Source organism: Centroberyx affinis, unplaced genomic scaffold (genome assembly GCF_046629955.1).
Source record: "Centroberyx affinis isolate AG114_WGS23_722 - 3 ecotype Tasmania unplaced genomic scaffold, CSIRO-AGI_Caff_v1 ptg000363l_1, whole genome shotgun sequence".
In the NCBI taxonomy this organism is placed as follows: domain Eukaryota; kingdom Metazoa; phylum Chordata; class Actinopteri; order Beryciformes; family Berycidae; genus Centroberyx; species Centroberyx affinis.
Window position 1 is genome coordinate 115,001 of NW_027279034.1, and position 27,076 is coordinate 142,076.

General features: G+C 42.2%; 1 protein-coding gene across 3 annotated transcripts in view; it reads right to left on the minus strand.

The window, feature by feature from the left end:
- dnm1a (dynamin 1a) overlaps positions 1 to 27,076 on the minus strand; it is a 53,070-nt gene that overhangs the window by 21,434 nt on the left and 4,560 nt on the right. For 2 of the 3 annotated variants that reach the window (XM_071515659.1, XM_071515660.1), the window contains exons 2-14: positions 17,517 to 17,590; positions 16,034 to 16,183; positions 14,970 to 15,173; positions 14,589 to 14,687; positions 13,389 to 13,549; positions 12,982 to 13,124; positions 12,573 to 12,708; positions 10,366 to 10,433; positions 8,050 to 8,188; positions 2,915 to 3,001; positions 2,659 to 2,729; positions 2,482 to 2,533; positions 1,374 to 1,385 (exon numbers count right to left, since the gene is read on the minus strand). In XM_071515659.1, the coding sequence (XP_071371760.1) occupies positions 1,374 to 1,385; positions 2,482 to 2,533; positions 2,659 to 2,729; positions 2,915 to 3,001; positions 8,050 to 8,188; positions 10,366 to 10,433; positions 12,573 to 12,708; positions 12,982 to 13,124; positions 13,389 to 13,549; positions 14,589 to 14,687; positions 14,970 to 15,173; positions 16,034 to 16,183; positions 17,517 to 17,590 (1,396 nt within the window). Of the gene's footprint in view, positions 1 to 1,373; positions 1,386 to 2,481; positions 2,534 to 2,658; positions 2,730 to 2,914; positions 3,002 to 6,408; positions 6,548 to 8,049; positions 8,189 to 10,365; positions 10,434 to 12,572; positions 12,709 to 12,981; positions 13,125 to 13,388; positions 13,550 to 14,588; positions 14,688 to 14,969; positions 15,174 to 16,033; positions 16,184 to 17,516; positions 17,591 to 27,076 lie in introns of all 3 variants that reach the window. The other variant, XM_071515661.1, reaches the window with a different exon arrangement.

Genomic DNA, 27,076 nt, shown 5'->3' on the forward strand with positions numbered 1-27,076 from the left:
TTACTCCCGCACACACACATATAGTTATAAACTTTCGCTTTTATTCTGTCAGTGTTCCAGTCCTCCAACCTTTGTCTATTCCCTACACCCTCTTTTTCACAGATGCATCACTTTAATTACAAGCTATAGCGCTTTCCATCAACATATTTGACGCTTCTTCCGTCCTAAAGCTCTCAGGCCCCATGGCGGTATAGCGGTAAAGAGGGTGTGAGGTCTTAAAGGGCCAACTACAACCGGCTGTAAACAGGAAGTGGGGAGGGCCGTTGTGTTTACTGTGTGCCCCTAACCTCTGACCCTAATCTGTGTGGTTGGTATGGCAACTGACAGGTTGTGCTTATGGAGGTGATATATGTCTGCTACACTGAAGATCTTCATTTCCCCTTAGGAGAGACAGGCAGATGAAGAGAGAGAGGCAGGGAGAAACAGAGGGTGATAGAGAGAGGAAATCTGGAGATGCTTAAATATAAAACATTTGATAATTGTTCTGAAGAGGAGAAAACAGTCTCTCTCTTGTCTCTCTCTCTCTCTCTCAATCACTAAGATATCTCTCCCTGTCGCACTCTCCCTCCCTCTGTCAGAGATGCAATTTGAGAACATACAAGTGGCTTTCTCTTTATCTAGTTCAAGCTAGAGCTCGGGGCGTCTCATCACTGCCAAGGCAAACCCGCCTCAGTACTGAGGCAACAATGAGAATCTTCAAATGGTGCTGGAGAGAGAGAGAGAGAGAGAGAGAGAGAGAGAGAGAGAGAGAGAGAGAGAGAGAGAGAGAGAGAGAGAGAGAGAGGGAGGGAGCGATGTCTTCACAGGAACATTACTGTAAACACAGGAACATTATATAACGGAACAGCTTATCTGGCCTCAGCTCCTCTATCTTTTCTCTAGGTTGAACAGTGTAAGATAGTGTTTTACGCTACATTTGTCATGCTGTAGTGCGCTTGTGTGTGTTTTTGTGTGTGTGTGTGTGTGTGTGTGGATGGGAGCTCTGCCTGGAGGGAGGACACAGCTAAGAAGAGGAGGGGAAGCAGCCAAGAGCCCCCCACCCCAGCCACCTGCCCATCTACTGGTAGTTAGTGAGAAGCTCATTTCAAACACACACACACACACACATACACACACACACACACACACACACACACACACACACATACACACACACATATATACATAAACACATCATCTAACCCTACCACATTTTGTAACGCACAAGTCACACACAAGCTCAAACACATACAAACACATACCTTGATGTATGCATAGCATGAAAACATGAGCACATACGCATGAAGGCATACTCGCAGACATGCGCAGAATCACATACACACGCACACACACACACACACACACACACATACGCACACACACACACTACTCACCATGATCTCATCCTGTGGCAGAAAAGCCATAGAGAGAAGGACAAAGGAAAGAGACACAGGAAGAAGAGAAATCACTAAGAAGAAACAGAGGCAAGAAAATGATAGACAGCACAAAATGCAACAGAGGTTGTCACACACTCTAAACAACATGCAAGCTAAAGAGAATAGGAGTGAAAGGTGAAGAGAAAAAGAAGACGATCTCAATGCTTGCAGTAGAATATATTGGCAAAAAGCTAGCACCCAAAACACTAGGACAAGAGCAACATGCAAATCATGCAAAATCTGTAGCTGTTGTCCCATATATGTGTAAAAGACATGGTATTGATCTGGCATTGTGTCGCATCTACTGTACCCAGCTACCTGCAGGGTTATTGAATTATTATTATCATCATTATTATTATTCATATATTAGCATTATTAAGGCCTTAATGTTAAGCCACATTAACTATCATGCATGTCGATACACTGATATATCATAACAGACTTCGCTTTGTGGTGATGACATCAACATAATTTTCACCAAGCAGGGAAGGGAAAAGTTGTTTTGTTTGCTGTTGTCCATTAGTGGCTGCAACGTGCACAAAAGGCGTATAGGGATGCACTGTATAAGATATGTATATCATATGTTGCCCTTGGGTGATAAGATATATATAGTTATGCTACGTTCAGCATGTGCATGAGAGAGAGCTGAGGGATAAAAGTATGAAGCCTGGGGGAAAGATTACATGGAGTTCAAATGACTAAACAGACTAAACAGACTTGGATGTGTATGGGATGGCATGGCTTTGTACAGTTCAGGGAGCCTACGATAATGCAAAAATGTATTTAAGTAGGTACCTTACACTCCTCATATTACAAAAACTGAAAATATAAGACTGTGGGCCCTTCACAGCCTTATCATTTTACATACATTTTGCATTATTGGCGGCTCCCTCCTTTTTTGATTGCATGTTCGCCCCCTGGGTGTCTTGCCCTTTGTTTTCCACACCATTTCTTGTTTTGTACTATGTTGCACGGTAAAGTTCTGTACACTGTATGATAACCTCTAAACCAACACCTGGAGATGGTGGAGATGGTTGATGTCTCCGGTTTAGTGAGATCAAAGTACCTGATTGCCGGCTGCCTTCTTCTTGTTCATCTGGTTGCTCCTCTGCTGAGCACTGCACAACACACACAACAATAAGGAGTTTGGCTTCAAACAGCACATGAATTGATGAGTCTATACACACTGCTCATTGCAAGGCCTGTGTATATACTGGAGGAAGAATGTAAAAAAAAGACACACTTGGCAAATCCAATGAAGTCCTCATGGTTGGTGTTCATGTAGGACAGCTCAATGTCTATCAACAGCAATACCTGGACAGAGAGAGAAGTGTCAGCAGTGAATGAAATAACAACAATCACATTTGATCCATGGAGAGGTCAGAGGTCAGGGTCAGGTGAGTCAATCTTTGTTTTACATTCATTTCGGATGCTGTACTGCACTAAGGTGGCGTTCACTAAGCTGTCTGTATTTGTGTGTGTGTGCGTGTGTGTGTTACCTGATCCTTAGTACGGCTTTCACGGTCCCTGATGTGCTGGGTTACGATTCTCTCCATCTCCTCTCTCAGCATGGGGTACTGGGCCAGCTGTGAACACAGAGCACAGTAGGTAGGCAGCAAACCCCAAACACATGAACACACTTTCTCTCTCACACACATTCACTCACACACACACACACACACACACACACAAGCGTACACACTCTCAAATATACACATACAAGCTTGAATGAACCACAAAACTACTCTCTTCTTACTGAACCATACACATCAAACAGCACAACACACACAGATCCACCAAAACAACAAAATGCATTAAACACACACACACAATCAAACACATTACTGTATGTATGTTCAGCAGAGTGTACCCCAGACTCAGCTCTAGTCACTTAAAAGCATACGCATGGGTTAGATTTGTGTTAATGTTGAATTTTATGGGAACAATTTCCATTCGTTGCCAATAGGGAAAAATGCAAAAAGGAATAGTGCAAAGTCTGTGATATCGCCACACAAAACACAAAATAAACAATGTTCCTGGCAAAATGTTCTTTTCCTAGCACACTGTGGGTCTTTTTCCATGAGCTCATTGCAAACCCATGAACACAGACATTGGTGGGCTTCCAATGTGACACAAACACATTTGGAGAAGTGTAAAGGAAGAAAGGAGAAATCAAACCGAAATCACAGTACAAGGAAAATATACAGTGTTTTCTTGCAAGTTACAATGCATCTTTCATGGCTCTCAGATGGTATGGGAGTGACTATAGATCTCAATAGGCCTCTTTCTTGCTCCCAAATTGATTTACTACTTCCTGGGTTTGGCCCGATTACATAGCAGCCGACATTTAAATCTGCACTGCTAACGTAGACATCCATAGAATAGATGCCTTGTGATAATGGGACCTGCTGGTGTTAACATGAATACCAATCTAATCAATAGCTCCATTGACTAAAACTTGTCTCTTCAGTGCATGGCTGTTTCTGTTTCACATTGTTCTGTGCTGACAATATTTCATTACAAAGCAATGAATCATTGGAATTTAATATTATTGAGACACTTTACTGCTAAAATGATATATGACTTTTTGGTATTTGTGATGAGTAATTAACAATTCCGAGGTAATTTAGTTCCTGGGAAATATTAGATTATCTGCTCTCTAAAAATTGTTAAGAATATACCCATAGGTCCCCGTGGCCTAGTACACACTTGCGCTAAAAATGTTTTGATAATGATAATTTGATAATTTCGATTTGTAAAAACATTTAATTTAAACCACCTGCGATTTGTTTTTGGAAATGTTTCAAAAAACCATTGAAGGGTTTTAGCTGTGGGTGTGTACAGGATTTGAAGTGTTATCATCTGTATCACATCAGATAAGCGCATGCATAGTTTTAACTATAAACTGTACTATTAAATCACTCTTAGTGTTCTAGGGAACACATGGAGTTTTCAACTTGGTAAGCAGGGAGGAAAGACTCATAGACGGCAGCTGTCTAATTAACAATGTTGCCATTGTTGCATCATCAATGGAAACACTGTTAACTGCTCTGATGATGAGCGCTTCATGGTTTTCGCACCTTGTGAATACATACAAGTACTGGGAAGTTGTGAAAACCATTAAACTAAAACATTTCCAAAACAAAACCATTAAAATGCGCACATGTGAAAGGCCCAAACGATAAGTACACCATTGGAAAGGTGCATTGCAACTTGCAAACTGGGAAATGCTGTCAAAATCTGTGTTCTGTGTCTAATAAATTCACAGAAAAGACAACATCGACTGTGGAAGGAGATTGACAACTTCTCACAAACGAGGCATGGGCAGCAGGCAGAGATGCTCGCACATTCATTCATTCTTTGAAGTCTTCCTGTGGAGGAAGACTTCAAATTGACCCCTTTGTGGATTTTTCCAAAACACTGTATCGTACAATACAGTATCTTCAAATATTTCTGTGAAAGGGTCCCTCAAGCAACTGCTCAAACCAAGATAAAACTATGGTAGATAAGAGAAATCCAAAGGAGGTCAGGCTGTTTTGTTCGGTTATTTGCTTTGCGAGGAAGCAATCCTTTCAGAGGGTTAGAAGACAACAGGATGGAGAAGACAAAAGAGAAAGAAAGAGAGAAAGAAAGAGATGCTCGGGGTACATCGGTTAGTCAATGAGTGGAACTACATGTTCCCACCTGCAAACAACACTCACTCCACTATATAAAATCATACCGACGAAGACAGAAAACGATGTGAATTTAATTTAAACTCAAATCAAATCAAAAGATGATTTGGACAAGAGAGACATCGTGAGGTCAAATATTAACGAAAATGATCGAGCATGCTGGTTAAGAGGCAACAAACTGGAACAATTTGTTAATTGTCAACGTAAAGCCAATAATTGACAGAAAACAAAGTGACAAAGAAAGGTTGAATTTATATTTTGCGTGTAGGAAATCAAAATATGGGTTATATGGTAACACTAGTAAGATCTACAGTAAGGATAGACCGATATTTGCTGGACAAAGTCTTTGATTCCATGTTTTTAATGAAAAGAAAGATCTACTTTACTCACTCTTGTCTGCAAGGAAATATATCATATGAAACCTGGAGTAGTTTCTAGTCATGGTGTTTTTTTTTTTTGGTGTTTTTTTTGTACTTTGTCTATCCCTATCGAAGTGTGTGAGAGGGATATGTAAAGAAGCTAATTCCTTATCACACCATGTGTTATGTGTTCTAAAAACAAAAACGCTAATTAAATGTTATTGAGTCTTGTTTTTTAGATAAAAAATTGTCAGCAGTTATTTAAGTCTTATGAAGAGTTTAACAGAGTTTAACAGAGTTTAACAGAGATTGCGCATTGTAGATCTAATGTAGATGGTTAAATTTGTGCTGGCTCTACCATGAACAAAGAAAGTATTGTCTGGCTTATGTCATTGTTGCTTTGATGACAGAAAGTTTCATGTTTACGTTGGCGGGGGCCGAAACTTTGAAAATCTTTCCAATTTAAATCTATAAAAACATGCAATTGCGCATTAACTTCAAACACTAAAAGCAGTCCTCAAACCACAGAAATGATGAGAAATGATTCAAAAACCACATCGATGATGGAAGAAATATCCATGTGAGGTTGACCAAAAATGTGGATTGAGGATTGTGAATGCAGAAAGACTGACTGGCAGATACTAACAACAATCCAGGAGAAGCCTTGAGCATTCTCCTAATAATGAGGAAATATCTATCAAGCAAAAGTCATATTTGTCTCTCATTATGTGTTTGATTGAGAATGCTGAATCTAACACTCACACTTTCATAATAAAAATGGGTCATTTTGTAATACTAGATGTGTCCTGTTTTTGTGTTTCCTCTCATTCATCTTAAACAGATAAATTTTTTGACTTTAATCTTTTAGGGAAAAAACAGTCCAGCCATCGGTCTACCCCTACCTTTAAGATTAACATATACTGTATAGTAAATATGTCTTGGTTCTCTTTGGGGTTTTACCTTGTCACTACACTTTCGTATGGTGGAGGTGAGTTCGCTCACTACCATATCTATACACTTCAGTGTGGGCTCCTTCAGCTTTTGGATCTGCTTTTTCACTATGGCCTCAAAGGCCAGGTCAGGGGTGAACAGCCCCGTCCTGTAGGGATAGGCGGGTGGCACGGGAGAAGAGAGGAGTAAAAAAGACAGAGAGAGAAGGATGGAGAGAGAGAGGAAGAGGAGTAGAGGCAACAAATGAAGAGTTATATGAAGAGAGAGAGGGGCAGATAGAGGAAAAACTAGACGAAAGGAATCCAAGAACAGAGAGAGAGTGAAGGGGCGAGGCAGGCGACAGCCAAATATCCGCAAGAAAACAGGTCGGAACGAGGGAGAAAGCAAGAGTGAAAACATATGGTGGAGGCGAAGAAGTGGAGGGGCAATAGAGAGACGAGGCGAACAAAGCAGGTACGTATAGGATTTGGAGGTGGGACAGAAGAAACGACAGATTGAAAGACAGATGAAAAAGACAAGGGGCATGGAGAGGTGGTGGTGGGGAGGGGAGGGGAGGGGGACGGCACAGAAGGAAGAAAAGGCAAGTGAGACATTTAGTTTCCCCTGAAGCCATTCTAAAAGAGGACAGTGCTGGAGTCCCTCTCTATCAGTCGAGAGAAAACAGAGAGGGTGAGATACAGCGAGAGAGAGAGAGAGAGAGAGAGGGAGAGAGAGAGAGAGAGAGATCCCAGCCTGCACCACTCCACCAGCCAAAAGCTCCGAGCAACGAGCCACGAGACCACAGCTGTGCACCCAGACGCTCGGCCAAGATGCCCCGCTCTCCTCCTCTTCTTGACCCCTTTTTCCACCCATTCCATCCTTTCCCCTCTCATTTCCAGCGGGTTCCTCACCACGACCGCAACATTTATTATCCCAAGGTCTCCCAAGCTATTACAGCCCCAACCAACGCTGAGATACGGTTCGGTCATCGCGGATCAATTTGGATAAAAGACTACTGGACTTTTCTCTTGGCCAGGTTTGACACTCGAGGGCCTCTGCAGCCGAGTCTGGCCCCAGAAGCCCCTTGAAGAGCATCTAGATATAATTGTCATGGCGCCCGTCTGCTGCAGGTGCACAGCCGCGGTCTCACACACAGGAAGTCTGGACGCTGAGGTCATCCAATATGGCTGCCAGGTATTCTAAGTGATTGACACATGAATCTCTTGAAACACTTGGATGTCTTAGTGGATGTTTTAGTAACCCTGCAGCACATTGTAAGGTATTGTTGTTGTTTTTATCAATGTCTTAAACTTGTGTTCTTAGTGTCATTCGCTGCTCGGGTATTTAACCCTTCGTAGGCAGGCAGCCATATACCGGTGACCGCTCAGCTTCCACATTGTTTTTCTTCAGCACAGCACTCTACCATGGCCATGCCTCGGCCCCCCAGCCCAGCTAAACCCATCCGAAGCGGCAGGTAGGCAGGCAGGTGTACCGCACCCCACCCTGCCACTCCAGTTGTCCCCTCATTGTCCAAAAAAACAACAAGGGCTGGAGAGAGCCAGGTGGTTACAGTAAGAGGGAGTGAACAGCGGAGGGGTTTTTGTGGGTAAGGGAAGTGGGTTGAAAAAAAAAAAAAAGAAAAGTTGCTATCCACCGTTTAGTTTTTTTTACCTTCTTTGTACACTGCCTAACCGTATTGACTAGCTCAGAAATGACCATGTCCACACATTTGGTGCAAGGCTCTTTAATCTTCCCAATCTGCCTTTTCACAATGGTCTCAAAGGCCATGTCCGGGGTGAAGAGGCCAGTTCTGCCCGTCAGAGAGAGAACCAGCCAAAAAAAAGAGGAAGAAGGTAGAGAGAAAGAAGGAGGGAGGGAGGAGGGTTGGGTAAAGAGAAGAGTGTTAATTGTAAAGAAATCCCCTACATTCCTGAGCTCCCCCCCCCCCCATGTCAAACCATGTAAAAAAGGAACAGACACAAATTAGACAAAGAGAGGGAAAGAGAGTGGGGCTACAAAAAATGTTGCGAAGCGACATGTTACAGTACTAGGAAAGATATCAAGTAATCTATGTTTGAATTGGGAAATGCTAGGATGTTTTCTCCCACACGTATCCAGTCATATCCCCTCAGAAGTTGGGACAGTTAGTGTGTTAGTAGTTACTGGAGAATCCTCTCCCTACTCACTAGCATTCATTATAGCTTATAGAAGACATTTTTTCAATTTGGCATAAGGGTGCCTTTTCTATCTACCAAATTACAGAAATATTACCTCTAATGAGAAAAGCACCCTGCTGACCCTTCAGGAAAAACACTGTCTGAAAAGGTGAGGGCATGTTATACAGGTGTTTGATGATTCCACACCTGTCTTGTTTTGTGACAGGTCAATGATACAGGACGGCACACAGAAATATTACCCAAAATTTATGTTTATTTTTAAAATGCCCACTTTCCGAAGACTGGCTGGTGCAGTATGTGTCTGTTTGAAGGAATGGGATCTCAGTCGATAGAGAAAATCTATTTAATTAATTTCCATGGTGGACAGCAGGTTTTTGGCCTCTGGCCTTCATCACTTTACATGGACAACATTTATATCCAACACTGGAATCCTGTGGATAACAGATCAATCCAGTGACATTAATTAGTGTGCTTGCTGAAAGCAAGTGCAGTACGATTGTTACTCATATTTATTATTAGTGCGCTTGATGTAAGAAAACACACTACTAATGTTACTCATACTTATTATTACAGAGCAGAGCAGGTGATGCTGTTTCTCACACGCCGCTGGCCGCCGCTAGCAACCACCTAGTGACACTCTAACAACCACTAGTATTTATCAAGCAACCACCTATTAACACCCTACCAGCCTTCTAATAACAACCATTATTAATAACATTACAACCACCTAATAACACTTTAGCAACCACTATTAATCACACTGCAACCTTCTATTAAAACCCTAGCAACCACTAGTATTCATCTAGCAACTACCTAGTGACACCCTAGCAACCACCTAATAACACCCTAGCAACCACTAGCATTCACATAGCAACCACCTAGTGACACCATAGCAACCACTAGAAATCAACCACCCATTCAGGCTGTTGCTCTTTCAACAAGCATACTCATATTTTCTTGAGAAAATGTGCCTAATCCAGTTAAAACATTTTATGATGTTAGGTCTAGATTAAAAATGACACTAACGAAGTACATATTCAATAAACACCAAAGAGTAAGCTATGCAACCACAAATTACTCAAAATGCTAAGGCACTAAGTGTAAGCAAAAACCAAAAATGTTCTGTCCATCATGGAAGTAAATTAAATATAATTTCTTTGATGAGTGCAGTCCCACCCATGCTGCTTCCCACAACCAGATGACCACCCATAAATTCCATCATTCCTGCTTTGCACTGCATTTTGTCTGATGTAGGCAGACCAAACAGTCTTTTTTAAATTAATTTCGGCACCAAATCTGAATTAATATGATTTTGTTTTATCTTTTTGTCATTTCTGGATAATACCTGTGCATGCATCATCCATAGCCACAGACAAGGAGAGCCAAGGACGGGGACTGAGTGAGCTACCGTACATCTCAGATGAGGGGCACATAAGGATAGGATTTCACCAACCAGACAGATGACATACAGACGGACAGACAGACAGACAGACAGACAGACAGACAGACAGACAGACTGGGAACACACTGACATGAGACAGACATACAGACAAATAAAAAAGACACAGAAAGGACAGACAAACAATCATCATCCAACCAGCGGTCGCCTATCTGATCCCAAATCTCCTCTGTCTCAATTTGTTGATGTCATCAGTATGCAACAGAGCGCTCAAAGTTAGTCTAGAGGTCTTTGTGATTAGATAGGGGAAGTCAGTTAGATGCAGTCTGGCCAGTAGGGGTGACCCTGATGGAGAGATAGAGGGGGGGAGGGAGGGAGGGAGGGAGAGGGGGAGGTGGAGGGCGGACGTGCCTGATGCCGTGGATGTTCTTGATGGCGTAGCTGATCTCCTTGCGCAGCTCTTTCTCATCAAACTCCATCTAAAAAGGAGACAGAGAGCAGAGGACGGACTGAGCATACACACATACACACATACATCAACCTTGATGGGGACATCCTTGGTTTTTCTTTAAACTCTCTTTCTCTCTCGAGCACACACACGTACACACACACTTTTCGTATGACAGACACATAGATCAGTGCCGAGTTAAGTTATGACCCATCCTCTCTCTCCTTCCCTCCACTCTTTCATCAGTCCACAGCCTTCCAAACACCATGTCAGCTCATAAAGTGCCTTTAATTTCATTCTGCACGTGATCTACATCTGTAAGTGAATATATCGACAAGGTGTCATCAAGGTGTAAAATTGTTTTTACAACACCCATCTACACACCCAGACTTGTTAATGTGAACACGATGCACATTTTGCACTTTGTGTATGTGCTGTACATTCACATATCTGTTTTCTTCATCTTCACATATCCTTCTGATGTTATATATTGCATGTATTCCATCTATTGCACACTTACGCATTTATTTCATATTGTTGGTATATTTTCATACATATATATTCTTCACTATTTTGTTCTTCTTCTTTTCTTCTACTTCTTCTAATTCTTTTCTTTGCTGTTATTTTGGAAACCCTAATAATGCTGTAATCCATTTTTTTTTTCTCCATTGATTTCATTCATACATTCTGCCTAACATGTTCTAGTGTTGGAATTGTGCATACGTTTATATAACCCCATTGACAATATTCTTGTTTATTCTCTATGTTTCTGTTTTTATTCTACTTTTCTTTGCTGTATCCTATTGCTATTTGCTGCTGCAACGACCCATTTTTCCCACATGGATCATCAAAAGTTTCATCTTGTCTAATCTTCCCATAATGAACAACCAGGATATAAAGCATGATGACAAACTGGCCCTATATGACTTCCAACCTGTCTAGCAGACATTCTTGTCTGTCTTATGTCAGGCTGAGCTTCTGGCTGCATGAAGCAGCCTGCTCTGCTCTCTCAGCGGGACGCCTTCCTGCAGCATAAGTCACAGACAGTGAGTTTTATATCGTCCGAGGGAGGGAGAGAGAGGACAGACGGGGGGGAGGGGGAAGAGGAGGCAGGGGAATGGGAGAGGATGGGAAGGAAAAGGGATGATCGAGCGAGGAGGGGAAAAGGGGGAGAGAAGAGGAGAAAGGAGGATGGGAGCGAGATGCAAGAAACGAGGGAGGGAAGGACTGAACGAGGAAGTGGGAGGAGGGGATCGAAGGAGGTGAAACGGACGGAGGGAGGGGATGAAGGGAGGACAGGGTCAAGGAAAGATGATGTGAGAGACGAAGGGAAAGGAAGAGGAGAGAGAGGGATGATACATGGATGGATGGATATGGTGAAGGAGGAAGAGAGAGAGAGAGAGAGAGAGAGAGAGAGAGAGAGTGAAGAATGTCTGAAGGGAGGGAGCGGCGGAGCGAGGCATGAAGACGGGAGAGGTAGCGGTTAGGTTGAGAGGGAGGAAGCGAGGAATGTTTTAGTCATAAAGCCCAGGCCCGGGGTCCTGAGGGAGGCATGAGTCTTGGCCCTGTCTCTCTCTGAGGCTGGGAAATGATAGCAGGGGGAGAGATGTAGAGACAGAGAGAGAGAGAGAGAGAGAGAGAGAGAGAGAGAGTGTGAGAGAGAAATGGAGAATGAAAGAAGAGAGAACTCAGCTAGACAGATAGGTACAGGGTGATGGGTAGTGAGGCGGCTAATCAAAATGCACTTGAGAAGTTACTGATTATACCTCAAAAATAAAAGGTATACCCCGCAGTTTTGGTGATTTTTCTGTTGTAACTTAAATTGAAAGATATGCTCCTTTATGGATTAAGACAATTTTACAACCCTTGGGTTTATGAAACAATTTCAAAACCAGTTAGATAAACTCAAAAAAGTCATGGCGGTCTTGCTAAAAACAAGGCTGCTTTCCCTGAGAAGTTGAGAGATGGAGATACAAGGTTTTCATCTGACATAAGTGATGCATTTTTGCATATTTCCTACAGTGTAGGCGGTATAATATAATAATATTTCAAAATGGAATATTATCTAAATGATTTGTCTAATACTACACTATCATTATAATACACACACAGACACACACACACACACACACACACACACATACACCTACACACACAAAATCACACACACCTTGACCAGCTCAAAGGGGAAGCGTTCATGGAAGATGCGGTTGATCCTGGCGCCCCCTGACAGCTCAGCGGTGTCGATCTGGTCTCCGGATCCCTCTATACGCTTCTCGAAGTCCACAGAGAACTGCTGCACCATCCTGCAGGGAGGGAGAGACACACATGTACAGCTGATAAATATACAGCCAATCAACATATCAAACGCCCCCTGTAAGTGTTAGCTGTTGAAGGAAGCTATCAGCAAACAGCTCCTCCCCCTTCACCTCTTCTTTCTTACCTTCTAGCATAAAAACAAGCAAATCTTCACTCACTCATTCTCTCGTTCCTCTCTCTACTTTTGTTTCCTCCTCTCTAGATCTATCTATCTATCTATCTATCTATCTATCTATCCATCCATCTGTCTGTACACTCACTGTAGCAGAGCCTTGGTCTTGCGAGACGGGTCATCAGGTCTGAAGTTCTTGTACTCGTCCACCTCCTTCTCTATGGAGAGGAGCTGGCTCTGCAGCTTGGCCCGCAGCCCCGGCAGGGTGTCCCGGATGTGGTTGGTCAGTTGCTGCGCAGGTCAAAGGTCAGGTAAGGTAACGAGGAGTTAAACCGATTGGGCAAATAAAAAAAGGGAGCGTGGGAAATGTTGGATGTTTAAGATTGGAACGAGAAATGGTGCAGCTGGAAAATACAGGAACCGAGCAACAGACACAGACACTCCCAAGTATACATAAATAAAGAGAAGCACATGGACACAATTTATGTCTGTCTCTCTCTCTTTCTCTTTCTCTCTCCCTCCCTCTCTCTCACACACACACACACACCCACACACCTGATTGAGGACTTTCTGGAGGTAGGGAGTGCCCATGCGGTCGGCCAGGTGTCTGTATCCAGGGTGGGAGAGAAAGAACTTCCTCTCGGCGGCCATAGCAGCGTTGATGTCCTTCTTGCCATCAATGTCCTTCTGGCTCCTGTTCACCACACCGATGTAACCTGGACATGGACAGACAACAGCCTTTACACTATAGAAGGAAATATTGCGACATTCACAGAAAGCCAGATACAACACTTCCTGGAATTTGGGAGAGTCGACCAAAGAGACTGGAACAGATTCAGCGCTTGTGGCTTGATTGGCAAGTTGATTGGAAGATAGTATAGTTATGTATTATGGCCTATGTGGGAATGTGCTATACTCTGAATTTACAGTAAACACATAATATGAAATGGATTTGAAAGTTGAGCCCAGAGAGACATGGGATCGACCACAAGAAAATAGACGGAGGGAAAGAAAGAAGGAAAGAAGGAAGAAAGAAAGTGTGTGTGTGTGTGTGTGTGTGTGTGTGTGTGTGTGTGTGTGTGTGTGTGTGTGTGTGTGTGTGTGTGTGAGAGAGAGAGAGAGAGAGAGAGAGAGAGAGAGAGAGAGAGAGAGAGAGAGAGAGATCAGGTCACACAGATCCCATTTCACCTCCAGTTAAGTCTCCTCATGCATCACTCTGTTAAAGGCTGTTTCATGCTCTATAACCACTGGGCCTGTGAGCCAGCAGCCTTGTAAATGTAAATATCCATAGAGAGAGAGACAGGGAGAAAAAAGGGGGAGAAAAAAGAAGAAAAAACAAAGGACATGGAAAATATTCAAAAGCACATGCCTGAGTCCTAACCAAGTGCGAGTGGAAAAGCACCACATCAGCACATTGCAGTAAAGGGCAGCCCACAAGATAGATGTTATTGCAAAGAAAAGAAGCCCTTTTCCAGGACAGTGTTTTTCTCCTTGCCTCCTCCCCCTTTCTCCTGTCCAACTCTTCCTGTCAGCTCTTCCTGACTTTCTGTCCTCCACCTTTCTCTCTCTCTCACTCTCTCTCTCTCTCTCTCTCTCTCTGTCTCTCTCTCTCTCTGGTTTTAATGGTTGCACCACTGACAGAGCAGCTTTGAGTATGACTGTCTTATTACCACAAGAGGGAAACAGTGGGTCAGCGAGAGGGCCCTGAGGTGTGTGTGTGTGAGTGTGTGTGTGTGTGTGTGTGTGTGCACTTACCCCTCCTCAGTGGAAGCAGCTTATTCTCCAGGATCTCCTTAGCGTCTGTCCCCTCATCCATCAGGTCCAGCTTGGTGATCACCCCAATGGTCCTCTGACCTACACACACACACACACACACACACACACACAGACACACACACACACACACACACACACACACACACACACAGACCAAGATGGTAATCCTATGATATCATCTGCACAAATCCCAGTTGTGAGATAAGATAAACCACTTTCTTTTTTTTTATGTCTTAGGTACATTCAGGTATGTTTCAGGTGTGTGTGTGTTGCATCTGTTACTCTTTTTTGTGGAGTTCTATCAGAATATATAAGTGAGTGTGTGTGTGTTTGTGTGCGTTTGTGTGTGTGTACACGCACCTTGTGGGTCGACCTCTTTGGCAATCTTCAGAGCGTCAGAGTTGGCCAGGTCGGAGTTGGCCGGGGAGACGGCCAGCAGCAGGCAGTTCTCCTTGGTGACAAACTGCATCAGCATGTCCCTAATCTGGGCCTCTATGTCCGCAGGTTGGTCCCCCACTGGCACCTTGGTCATCCCCGGCAGATCCACCAGGGTCAGGTTTAGCACTGGCAGGGAGGAAGGGAAGGAGGGGAAACCAAAAGCTTGGTGAAATAAAACAACTTGCATGGACCTAAGTGTGCAGAGTGTAAGTTTGGTTCCTCTGCTTTAATATAACGTCACTGTCAGGCTGAAAACCTTGTATCTCCAAAATGTGAACTTTTCAGGAACTAAGACAAACAGCCTTGTTTTAGCTTGATCACAATGCAGTTTTGACTTTATCCAGTGGATTTTCTTTCATTATTTTTCATAATCTCAAGAGGTCACAGAATTTTCTCAACCCACTGAGGAGCATGTAACCCTTCAACTGAAGTGAAAACATGAAAATCACCAAACATCACAAGACAACAGCTATAATTAACTGATGACTCACAACTCACAAAGTCACAAACTGGATCAAATAAGAGGAAAAAAGCAGGTCATTGGGCTACTGTTTCTTTTTTGTGCGATCAAAATTAGTTTGCACAACCATATATAAAAAAAATCCTACATTTAGCAAAATATTCAAGCTTAGAAGTAAGTTTGAAGCAACTGCAAAACATTCAAGTCTTTGTTTCTCCCCAAACTAGTAATAATGAAGAAGTACTGCTCAATTTCCTCCTCCACACAGCAGATTGTCCTATAATGGATTGATAATAATAGATAATAATCTCTATGTATACGTCCTTTTCTCATCTATTTCTATCTTTTATATATATCTCTATTAACTTTGTTTTATCCTGTGTTTGTAAAGCGTCTTTGAGCACCGAGAAAAGCGCTATATAAATGTCATGTATTATTATTATTATTATTTATTATTATTATTAGAGTGATATGATACTGATATAATAGAGTGATGTAGAGTATCAGCCGTGTGCCCCAGCCTCACCATGCGGGGAGTAGACGCGCAGGTTGATGGGCACGGGGGAGATGCCCTTGTTGGCCCCGGTGACGCGGTCGGTCTCTCCCTCGATCTCCTGCCGAACCTCGTCGAAATCTGTGAACCTTTTCCCCTTACAGTGGAGGAACTCAGCATGTTCTGGCAGAGGCAGAGAGAGGAGGCGGGTGAAGGAAGAAGACACAAAGACAAAAGGGAAGAGAATAAGAGAGAAGAACATAAATGAAGAGAAGAGAGGAGAAGGGGAGAGGAGAGGAAAGGAGAGGAGAGGAGAGAAGAAGAGAAGAGAAGCGAAGAGAAGAGAAGAGAGGAAAAGAGAAGAGAAGAGAAGAGAAGAGAAGAGAAGAGAAGAGAAGAGAAGAGAAGAGAAGAGAAGAGAAGAGAAGAGAAGAGAAGAGACAAAACTGATGAGAAAGCATGGTATATTTTCACTTTTTCACCCAAACCAGTGTGGCATGTGTGGTCTTTTCACATGAACTCACATCTCAATAATGTGAATGTTACAGTGAATTCTCCCTATACATGGAAAATTTCTTGGACAATAAGGATTCCATGCAACACTTTATTTAAGACTGTACACCACAACTACCCAATTCATTATTATGGCATGAGAGGATTAAATATGAATTATTTAAAGAAAAAAGTTGCTGTTATTAAGGTACAATTAAGGCCTAGAAAACAACATTTCCACTGTTTCCTAGGAGGTTCTGAAATAAAAGCTGTAAGCCTAATAATTACAGCTCAGTTTATCAAAAGTGACAAAGCTGAATGCCATAAAATAATCCAGCAGCCATGAGAACGTATTCAAATTAAATGAAGGCAAATCAATTTCTGATTCACACCATGACTAAGCTGGTGAGAGAAAGCTCCTTCAGTAGACAGACTCAACCTAATGAGGCGTAACTATGGCAATGTGAGGTTGTTGTCGTCACTAAGTCTGTAGAGATTTCTTGAATGTTTTCTCCTTCAAGGGAGGATCAAGGGAGGGGAGAATATTTAAGGGGAATATTTAAGGGGATAAGACTGCTTTTTTTTTTAACAGACCAAAGGAGGGAAGAGGTTAGTAAGTGAAGAAGATTTGAAAGATTGAACCCGTCGATAAATGAGAGAGAGCAGAGGATATCAACTACTCTGCTTTAGTTATTTTGTATTTGTCTTTGTCTTTTTTAATTCATGCTTGGTTGTTTTGTTTGTGATAAATGTATGAGATGTCATGGTTGGTGTCTATATTGAAACTAAAATAAAATCTTATAAAAATACAAAAAAGAAAGAGAGCAGAACGAGAGGGGAGGGGGAAGGGTTTTCCTGTGGGACCAGAAGGAGGTTGGAGGGGGAAGCTGAGAGGGTGTAAGGGTTAGACTTGTTGTTTTTAGGGTTAGGGTTAGGGTTAACCCTTAAGACAGAAAGAGTTAAACAATAACGTACCATAAAGACAACAAAATACAAAACAACCAGATTCAGGGTAAGATTTTACCTGTGGGACTGTTGATCAGCTGCAGCACCAAGGGGCGACGGGTCACGATGCCGGAACCGCGGGGAAGGAAATCCCTGCAACACAACAGACCGACAGTGAGAGCTGAACCAGGACTGCAAGGAGGCCGATCAGTGAAAACTAGCAACAACACAAACCGCTTGTATATATTCAAAACGGGTCGAGGTAGTCAGAATTTGAAATGGTTACAAATACTTGGAAAGACTGGGTATGCACCTGATACAGATTGCACATGGATTTCCCTCTGTGATCAATAATATATATAGGACAACTCACTCATCTCATGTTGTAAGGTTTTTCAAATATTCAGAAACACTCCAAATGTGCTGTGTCGAATTAATCAGGCAATAGAAATACGGGAAGTATGTCAGACTCAAAAATCCAGATGAAGCACAGATACTACATTGTGCAACAGACCAAATCCATCATGAATATCAGCCCAAGTATGAAACAGATGCACCCATTGAAGAAATTACAAAATAAAACGCTTGTGTCATTAATCTTGTGGTGAATCATCTTACAACAAAAAGGCAAAAGCCCATGAGTCATTGATTAAGACTCAGCATCCTGAAGCTGGGGAAGCATTCAGTATCATTCCCTCGGGACGTACCTGCACAAAAGGGTCTCTGTGAGAGAGGAAATGGGCATGTGTGTGTGTGTGTGTGTGTGTGTAATGCTGAATCACAACCAAGCTTCACACATCTGCTGTTAGTGAGATCCCATGAGGTTAAATATTGATTTGAAAGCTGCCATGCTGTTTCTCCAGGACACATTTACGTGGGTTTACTCAGCAAAACAGAAAAAGTGTCACACAGTCAAATTGACTAAATGTCTTGGTAAGGGGATAATCATGAGTCACGAAACCCTCACAAAAATAGACAGAACAGAGTAAAATGTTGTTGAATTGTCATGAATTATGTGACTATTATACATTAAAATGTTTATGAACAAATAAATATTTTGTTGGACTTGAAAAGTGCAATATATTGCACCACAAAGTTTTTATACATTTCACACAGAGATCACGCTAATTTGTTTGGTCTGTCTTGGGCAAAAAAGGTACAAATTCAGAGAGGGAGAGAGTGAAGCTGAGAGCTAAACCAACTGTAATGAACTCACTATCCGTCTAAGACATAATAGTTTAGAAGTGGACCAAGACCTGGAGCCATGTGCATCTATTTATCCTACAGTTACTGCATTTACACAGATAATCACACTAAAACTGTTTAAGATACATCTCAGATATTTTCTTGACTGTCTAAAGAAATATAAAACTTATGTTTTTTCCCCAGATATAAGATCAGATCATTATACTTAAGACTGACTGTAATATCCTTGAAATACAGGATAGTGTACACTACAGGGCTTTCCTGTTTCACAAGGTAGTACAATGACAGTGACAGTGTGCACTTCATATAACTTTGCAGAATTACTGACAGTACAAATTAATAAAATAATCTATAAGCAATTTAAAACTGATTAAATTAATGTTTTCTGACCCCTGGACTGGAAATGAGTTAATACCTCTCTCAGCTTTACCTGATGCTTTGGGTTGAGAGAGAGAGAGAGAGAGTGAGAGAGAGAGAGAGAGAGAGAGAGAGAGAGAGAGAGAGAGAAAGGGAAGGAGAATGGAAGGGGAATGGCTCTCTCTCTCTCTCTCTCTCTCTCTCTCTCTCTCTAGCTCTGTGTATTCATCCTAAAATGCTGGTGTTTTAAAATGTGTGTCAATAACAGTTACAATGTTGTAAGACGTAAGGCTATTTCAGTTTCTGATTCCAATACCATAGACAAAAAGTACAACAGAGTAAAAGTGGAGGGCATAATTGGAAAAAAAAAATCAGCTGTGAAGACTGCTCTCACTATGGATTTTAGAAGGAGAGCGAACATTTGCTTTACACTGTTTCCTCAAATGTTTCCACAGCATGATCAGTGAAGAGTTAGCTGTTCTTTTCAATACTGTTGTCTAAAGACCTGAAGCATCTTCCTTGTAGTATTGACCATATGTAGACTCTAGCACTTGGGCTCTTATCAACACATCAGACTTCATTTCATCTCCTTTCAGTTTATGCAGAGCAATAGTGTGTGTGTGTGTGTGTGTGTGTGTGTGTGTGTTCTGTTGCCAGCTAAAACGCTGCCCTGAGGTGTTTTGCGGTGTGTGTGTGTGTGTGTGTGTTTGTGAGAGCATGAAAGCATGTTTGTGTGTTTCCTACATGACTGCATGCCAAGATGTGTGTTTGTATTTGTACATACAAGAGACAAGATTTTCTTCAGGAGTGTTCGGCTGCTTATGCAACATCAGCGTCAGCTCCCCGCTGGCACTGTGCACCAGCTGACCTGACAGTTCTCCTCACTCAGTGATGCATGTTGTAAGTGTGTGTGTGTGTGTGTGTGTGTGTGTGTAAGGGCAGTTTATTAGCTTGGCCAGAACAGTCCTTCTTCACATCTCAGTAAAATAATTAATATAATTGCTAATTCTGTTCAAGCATATCTGTGTTCTGTGCGGCAATTTTATTCAAAATGAGGGCAAAACAACAATTGAAGCCGCTGAAGCAGATGCAATTGAAGCAGATGAAGAGCTTTCTGTTTTAAGTTTTCAGATGAATGATGTTTCAATTCTAATTATCTAGAGGCTGTAAGTCAGTTTAAAGTGTACGTTTATGGTTAAAGTGAGTAGAGTTTGTGTATTTGCAGGTGATAAATTCATATTTGTGACCTTATAATTTGGAATGTACAACTGCAAATATACTGTTTGTAAAAAAAAAAACTTACTAACATACTATACTATACTATACTATACTATACTATACTATACTATACTATACTAACACCTGTACTAATATAATAAACAAGCTGCAGGTTAGATTGGTTAGATGCTTTCTTCTAGAGAAAAGTGGCTCCTTAGTGAGAAAGTGAGTTAGTGAGTTTTCCCTCGGTAGGCATGGGAGACAGTGCCTCAAAAAATAATCAGTCCCAAAATCAATAATGAATCAATTTAAAGTTCAATAAAACAGCTTGGTATATCAGAAATTATAAGATAAAGTCTTTATAAAAACAGACAGTAAAGGCCATTCAATAAAAACAAACATTGTTTTCTCTGGTCAAAATCATTAAGGCCGGCACAAATATTGCAGCATTGAAAAGATTGCTAATTGCCACCAAATCCAACCTTTTTTAATGAATGAAGTTAGTGCTCTAATCTGCTGCTAATACTGCAAGTTGCTGGATTTCCACAGATCATGGTTTAAGCTAAATTTTGCTCTTTCCTGCATGACCTGTATGTGATGAGCAAACTTCATCTGTGTGAGCGTCTGATCTCATGCTGATGACAGCTTAGGCCTGTTAAAAAAGACTATGTTGAGTTTAATCGCTTTTTAGCTTCACATATTTTTGTTTCTACATCTCCTCTTGACCTGCTGTGGTGCCTTGCCTCTATGTCAGGTATCTGTCTGTCTATCTGTCTGTTTACTTGTCTGTCTGCCTGTTTGTCCATCCATCCATCCACCTGTCTGTCTGTCTGTCTGTCTGAGTCTGGCTGCCCCTCTACCTTCTTCTCCCACCACTGATGCCTTTCAGAGAAGACAGATGGCCGCAACTGCAGGTCCTTTCACTCCACTCACCTCCCCCAAAAACTGCCACCATAAGGACCATCCAAATGGGAGGAGCAGGCATGGAGAAATCAGCCTTACACACACACACACACACACACACACACACACACACACACACACACACACACACACACACACACACACACACACACACACACACACTGCTACAATGCTGAAACGACTTGCCCCCCACATAAAAAAGCCCATCACATTTGACTATAGAAAAGAAGATGAAAGATGTGAGATAGCAGCACTGCTGACTCTCCCCTCTCCATCTCTCTTTCCTGCCATATATCTCTCTCCTGCACACACACACACACACACACACACACACGCACACACACACACCCCTCCACCTCCCCAGGTTGGTCACCTGGGGCAGCTGTGATGATGAGAGACACGTCCCTTTGTACACTCATCATTTACCTAATCCTGCTGAGAGAGTGACGGCCCTACCCCCTCCTCTGTTTCCCTCCCCCACAGTGAGGTGTGTGTGTGTGTGTGTGTGTGTGTGTGTGTGTGTGTGTGTGTGGGTGTGTGTGTGTGTGTGTGTGTGTCTGTGTGTGTACATGAGTGTATTTTTTGGTGTGTTTGAGTGAATGAGGGAGAGTGAAACAGAGAGAATGAGACATAATCACACACACACATACACACACACTCACATGGCTGCCAAAAGCACTGCCACAATCCCCAGACAGGAGCGATAGAGAGAGAGAGTGAGGGGGAAGCTGAAAAATGGATGAGGAGGCAATACAATGAGAAATGGGGATTATTCTAAGAAAGAGAGAGAGAGAGAGAGAGAGAGAGAGAATATATTAAGGTATATACAGGGCTGCAGTCATAACGTCCAAGTCAACACATAATACAATTTATTATCTATCTATCTATCTATCTTCTCCTTTTCTCTTTTCATCGTATCGCTTGCAGACAAAGCTGCCTATGGTGGCCATCTAGGGACAAGACATCCTAAAACCCTGAAAGGTAATTATTCAATCAGTAGACATAGAGGGGGGGTGTTGGTGTTGGTGGGGGTGGGGGTTAAAGTACATTTAAGTGCTGACTGCAGGTCGCAGGGTCTGACCTTCACTAAGGGATGAGGCACCTGAGCCCCAGCAGATGGATTGGATTCACCTCAGTTATCATGTGTGAGCGTTTAATATTCTCAGTGTCCTGCAGACATCTTGTATCTCCAAACAAGTCAACTTGGAACGAAGGATTTAAGAGAAGGAAACAAATTCATACATACATAGACAGATAGATAGATAGATAGATAGATAGATAGACAGACAGACAGACAGACAGACAGACAGACAGACAGGTAGATAGATAGATAGATAGATAGATAGATAGATAGATAGATAGATAGATAGATAGATAGATAGATTATGTGTTGACATGGACATTATGATGGCCGCCCTGTATATACAACAGATTATACCATTTTGTATCATATGTTAGGATTCAATAGCATAGACTGTCAGGGGAAAGTTGATGTTGATGGACAATACAGTGCATTCATTCATTCTCTCTTGCTCAAACACACACACACACACACACACACACACACACACTCACACCTAAATTTACTTGTGCCCAGTGGACGCCAGCTGCTGCAGAGTGGTGGATCATTGTTTCTTTGTTACAACACATACAATGCTGTATGAACAGCACACACACAAACACGGGTGTGGACACACACTGTTGACCTATTCACTTCTGCCTGGACACATGAACACGTTCTACAAGAGAAAGCGTTCTGTCAAACACAACAGACAGCCTTCATCAGCCCAGAGCCTGAGAGGAGAAATAAAACATGTTGTTGTTTGACATCATGGTTCAGCTCAACTCCACTGAACAGTTTGAAACACTCCTACAGTCAAACTGTTTACCTTCTACTCTGACTGACAGATCGTTAAGTGATATATTAAAGCCTATTTATTGGTATATTACAAAAAAAAAGCGTGTACATAGGAACAGTAAATACTAGTTGCCCCGTACCTATACTGAGCGCAAATAATAATTTTCTGATGTACACTCTGTTGTTTCCTTTTGGAATAAGAAATATTCTCTCTATGTTTTGGATGAAGTTGGGGTTTTACACAATGTAATGTAAAGTGAAATAAGTTGTATTTAAAATTCTGGATATATGTTATCCTTCAAAACATTCAAAACATTCAAAACACATTGAGCCCTTGAGTACCTTTTTATTTATTTATTTATTTAACCTTTATTTAAACAGGTAAATCTCACTGAGATTGAGTCCTGGCCAAGAGGGCAGCATGGAAGACAAAACGCACATAAAAGTTTTACTTTTGTAAAAGAAAGAATTAAAGTGCTACTCATAGATTTGGTGACTGCCCCCACTGGAAAATGCGTTTGAGCTAATACTGAAAATGTATCCGAATAACTAGTTGTAGTATTTCAATTTCAAATGAATGTATTGTGCCTGGTGTTTTCCAGGCAAACTATTGTTATGATGTTGTCCTCATGTGAAATCTTTTCTTTCTCACTGGCAACTTTTTTACACACAAATGTCTCATAATCCGATTTTTTAAAATACTTTTAAATGTTATCTATGTCAGTATAGTCTCTCTAAAATGTAATAATCCTAATAATCCTAAATTAAAGAAGTTTTTGCAGCGGCACTGTTGGTCTCTTTGTGTCACGTCACTTCCGATTCTCAGAGCCTAATCTAATCCCTCTCTAATGCGTGCAGCAGCAGCCCAGACACCATGAGTGGACCAGCACAGGGAGGTAATTTCATTTCCCAGCAGCGCCCGGGTCTGGGAAAGGATGAGATTGCTTTTTGGTGATGAAGAGTGCACACACACACACACACACACACACACACACACACAGATTATTGTCGGCCATTGTGGTAAAGGGAGCCAATGAAAGGGCCGGTTGCTGGCTGGCGGCAGACATCCAGATTAGACCAGAGCCAATGGCAGAATTTATTGTTGTCAAGCTGTGGACCAAACAGAGATTAGTGGTAATCCTCTGTAGCAGTATCAGAACAACTGGTCTCCTCTCCGCCTCTCTCTCTCACTGCTCTCTCACTCTTGCTGTTCCCTTACTTACTGTCCTTTTCATTGTTTAAACCACTCGTTTAAACCCGGCTGACTTCATTCACAGAGCTCAGATTCACCCAGTCCTCTTAAGAAACAGTCCTCAGAAGCATAATTATACTTTAAAAGTCCCTACTAGAACTCTGTGCATCCAAGAAAAATAGTCAATAACTGAAAAAAAACTAGCAGGAGATAACTATAGTGAACAACATATGAGAGGTGTGCACTTGCCATAATAGACTTATAATTATCTTGTTACATCTTACGTAAATCCCTGTTAATGCCACATTCATTACACCGCCTGAATACAAACATTAGGACAGGTTTCACACTGTCTATGTCATCCTGTGTAAGGCATTAAAAGACCATCTTTCTACTACGTTTCTACTTCACCTCCTCTTCCACATCAGGGTTTAGTGAGAGGAGTACGAGGGCTTTAACGCAGCTCCATACTGTCGCTGTCTTTCACATGAGCAGAGCTGCTGCTAATCATCAGAATGCTTTTGGCGTTTCTTCATGTTATGTAATAATATGAACCCGGCTATATTATAATCATAATCTCCCTTCGGGGGGGTTTGAGATAGTGATGGCAGCAGGGAGAGAGAAGCGTGGTGGGAGTGGGAGTTGTAATTTAATGTTCATGGATTGTGCTAGAGCCGGCGAGCTTCACGAATAACAAAGTGGTGTCAGTTGGCTGAGGCGTGGACCATGTGGTCATAACATCCTGGGTTAGAATCGAGCCCAGGACTTTTGTCACATGTTGCCTCACACTTTCTTTCCCATCTTTTCTTGTTACTCTCCACTGTCAAGTATCAAATAAAACCAAAATCCCAAATCCATCCCAATCCATCCTTTTAGAATAGTGTCTCCGCTGCAGACCTCAGCAGACCCCGTTTTTAACAGAAACTGGATTGGATGGAGTGGATTGCCCACCATGCAAAAAACTACATCCTGCTAAAAAACTGCATCAGGACAAACCACAAATCAGAAGTACAGAAGCAAAATGCTGGAATAGCTTTGAACAATTCCTAAAGAAATCTAATGTCCTCTTCAGTTTTCTAACCCACTATGGTGATGATAAACTGAAGTGTACTTCTATCTGAAAATGTTTAATATTTGCTGAGTGTTAGAGCTACAAAGTGAGGTGGTCAGTAGGCCACTGTGTCAGTCGTTTGCCATCTGGAGTGTTTTGAAGAACTGTCCGTGGTCCTGAAGCCAGTTTCTGGACAAAAAAACATTGTGTGTGTCTGAAATCTGTCGAGTCCATTCAGTAAGTATTGTCCATGCTAACTGTGCTGTGCACTGTAGTGCGCTCTGCAGTACATGAAAATGATCTCTGTGTTGTATGACAAATTCAACATACTGAATTCAAGCCTTACTGAAACCCATCTGTGTCATACAGCATTATAAGTAGTTTTGTACCTGACTGGGTTCTAGTTAGAATGTTTTCTAGTTTCTGCTTCAGTCAAAAATAATATAACATTCTGCCATTTTCAGTATAATTTCAGTATAATGATGTAAAAAAAATTGCCTACTAAATTTCATCAAAACCATTTTAAAATTCAGACACAGCCGGCAAATACTACACAATGTAATGGAAAATTGAGACATTAAGCGACTCATACACTGCATATTTCCACTTGACTGAAAAACCCAACAAGACAACCTGATTGAACACACACAGAGTTAAAGATAAACACAGCTGTGATCTTCAGTGGTGAAGAAAACTCTACTAAGACATCACCTGCCTTCACCACCACAGCTGAACCTCCCATCTTTCCCACAGCTACATCTTCTACATTACAAACAGCATGAAATTGGATCTTAATTACCGTCCTGCCACTGAATGATGATGAATGTGTTTGATGTGGTTTTGGGCGCACGAGTCCGGGCCTCGCTCACTCTTCTCCATAATGAAGTTTTATGGGGGATGTTATCTCTCCGCTCTGAACAGTTACTCCTCTCTTCCTGGTAGCTTTTGATCCGATGCATCTCTCACTTCTCACATAGACATTTTGTCAGAGATTTCTTGGCTGATTCGCCTTCCTCAAAAACCTCACAGAAAGGTGAATCAGTGGGTCTAAGTTCAAAGTTTGTGATCCTGGGTTTGAATCTGGCCCAGGACCTTTGTCGCATGCCATCCCTCTCTCTATCCCAACCTTTCCTGTCTATAATGATCACATTTCAGCATTGGCTTTAACCAGTAAAATGAATAACGTTACATTTGCCCCGGACCAGCCTCCCCACCTCCACCCTAACACCTGTGTATTGGTGTGTTTCTTCCATCACTGGAGACCAGTGAAGCCCCCTGCTTGGGGAAGGCCTGCTGGGGGGGGGTGCGCTAATTAAACACATGGGAGAGAAAAAAAAAGAGAGAGAGAGGGACAGCGAGAGAAGTAGAGGGGGTGGTGCTCTGAATCAGATTGATGAAATCCCTTATCTTCTCCGCTGTCATCAGGCACCGGCAATAAACAACTCGAAACCTCAGCTGGGACACAAGTGAAGGACGCGGGGCAAACACAGGTTGACATGTGACGTGAATTATATAGATAGAGTGCATCAAGGGGGGGTGGGGGGTGGGGGGGGTGGAGAGAGAGAGAGAGAGAGAGAGAGAGAGAGAGAGAGACGCTAGGACGGGAAGGCTAGGTTGAACTGTGAACACAGGAATGAGAACAACAGGTTTTGTGCGAGGGACAGATGAAGAGCGCGAGAAGGAGAGAGAGAGAGAGAGACAGAGAAAGTGAGAGCAGAAAAAGGGGGAAAGCAGAGACAAGGTGAACACAACCTTGATTAGCATCTGTGCGTCTCACACATCTCTCTCATGTCATTAGTGTAGCTTGTCGTAACAGCTTGGCCGGGACCAGGA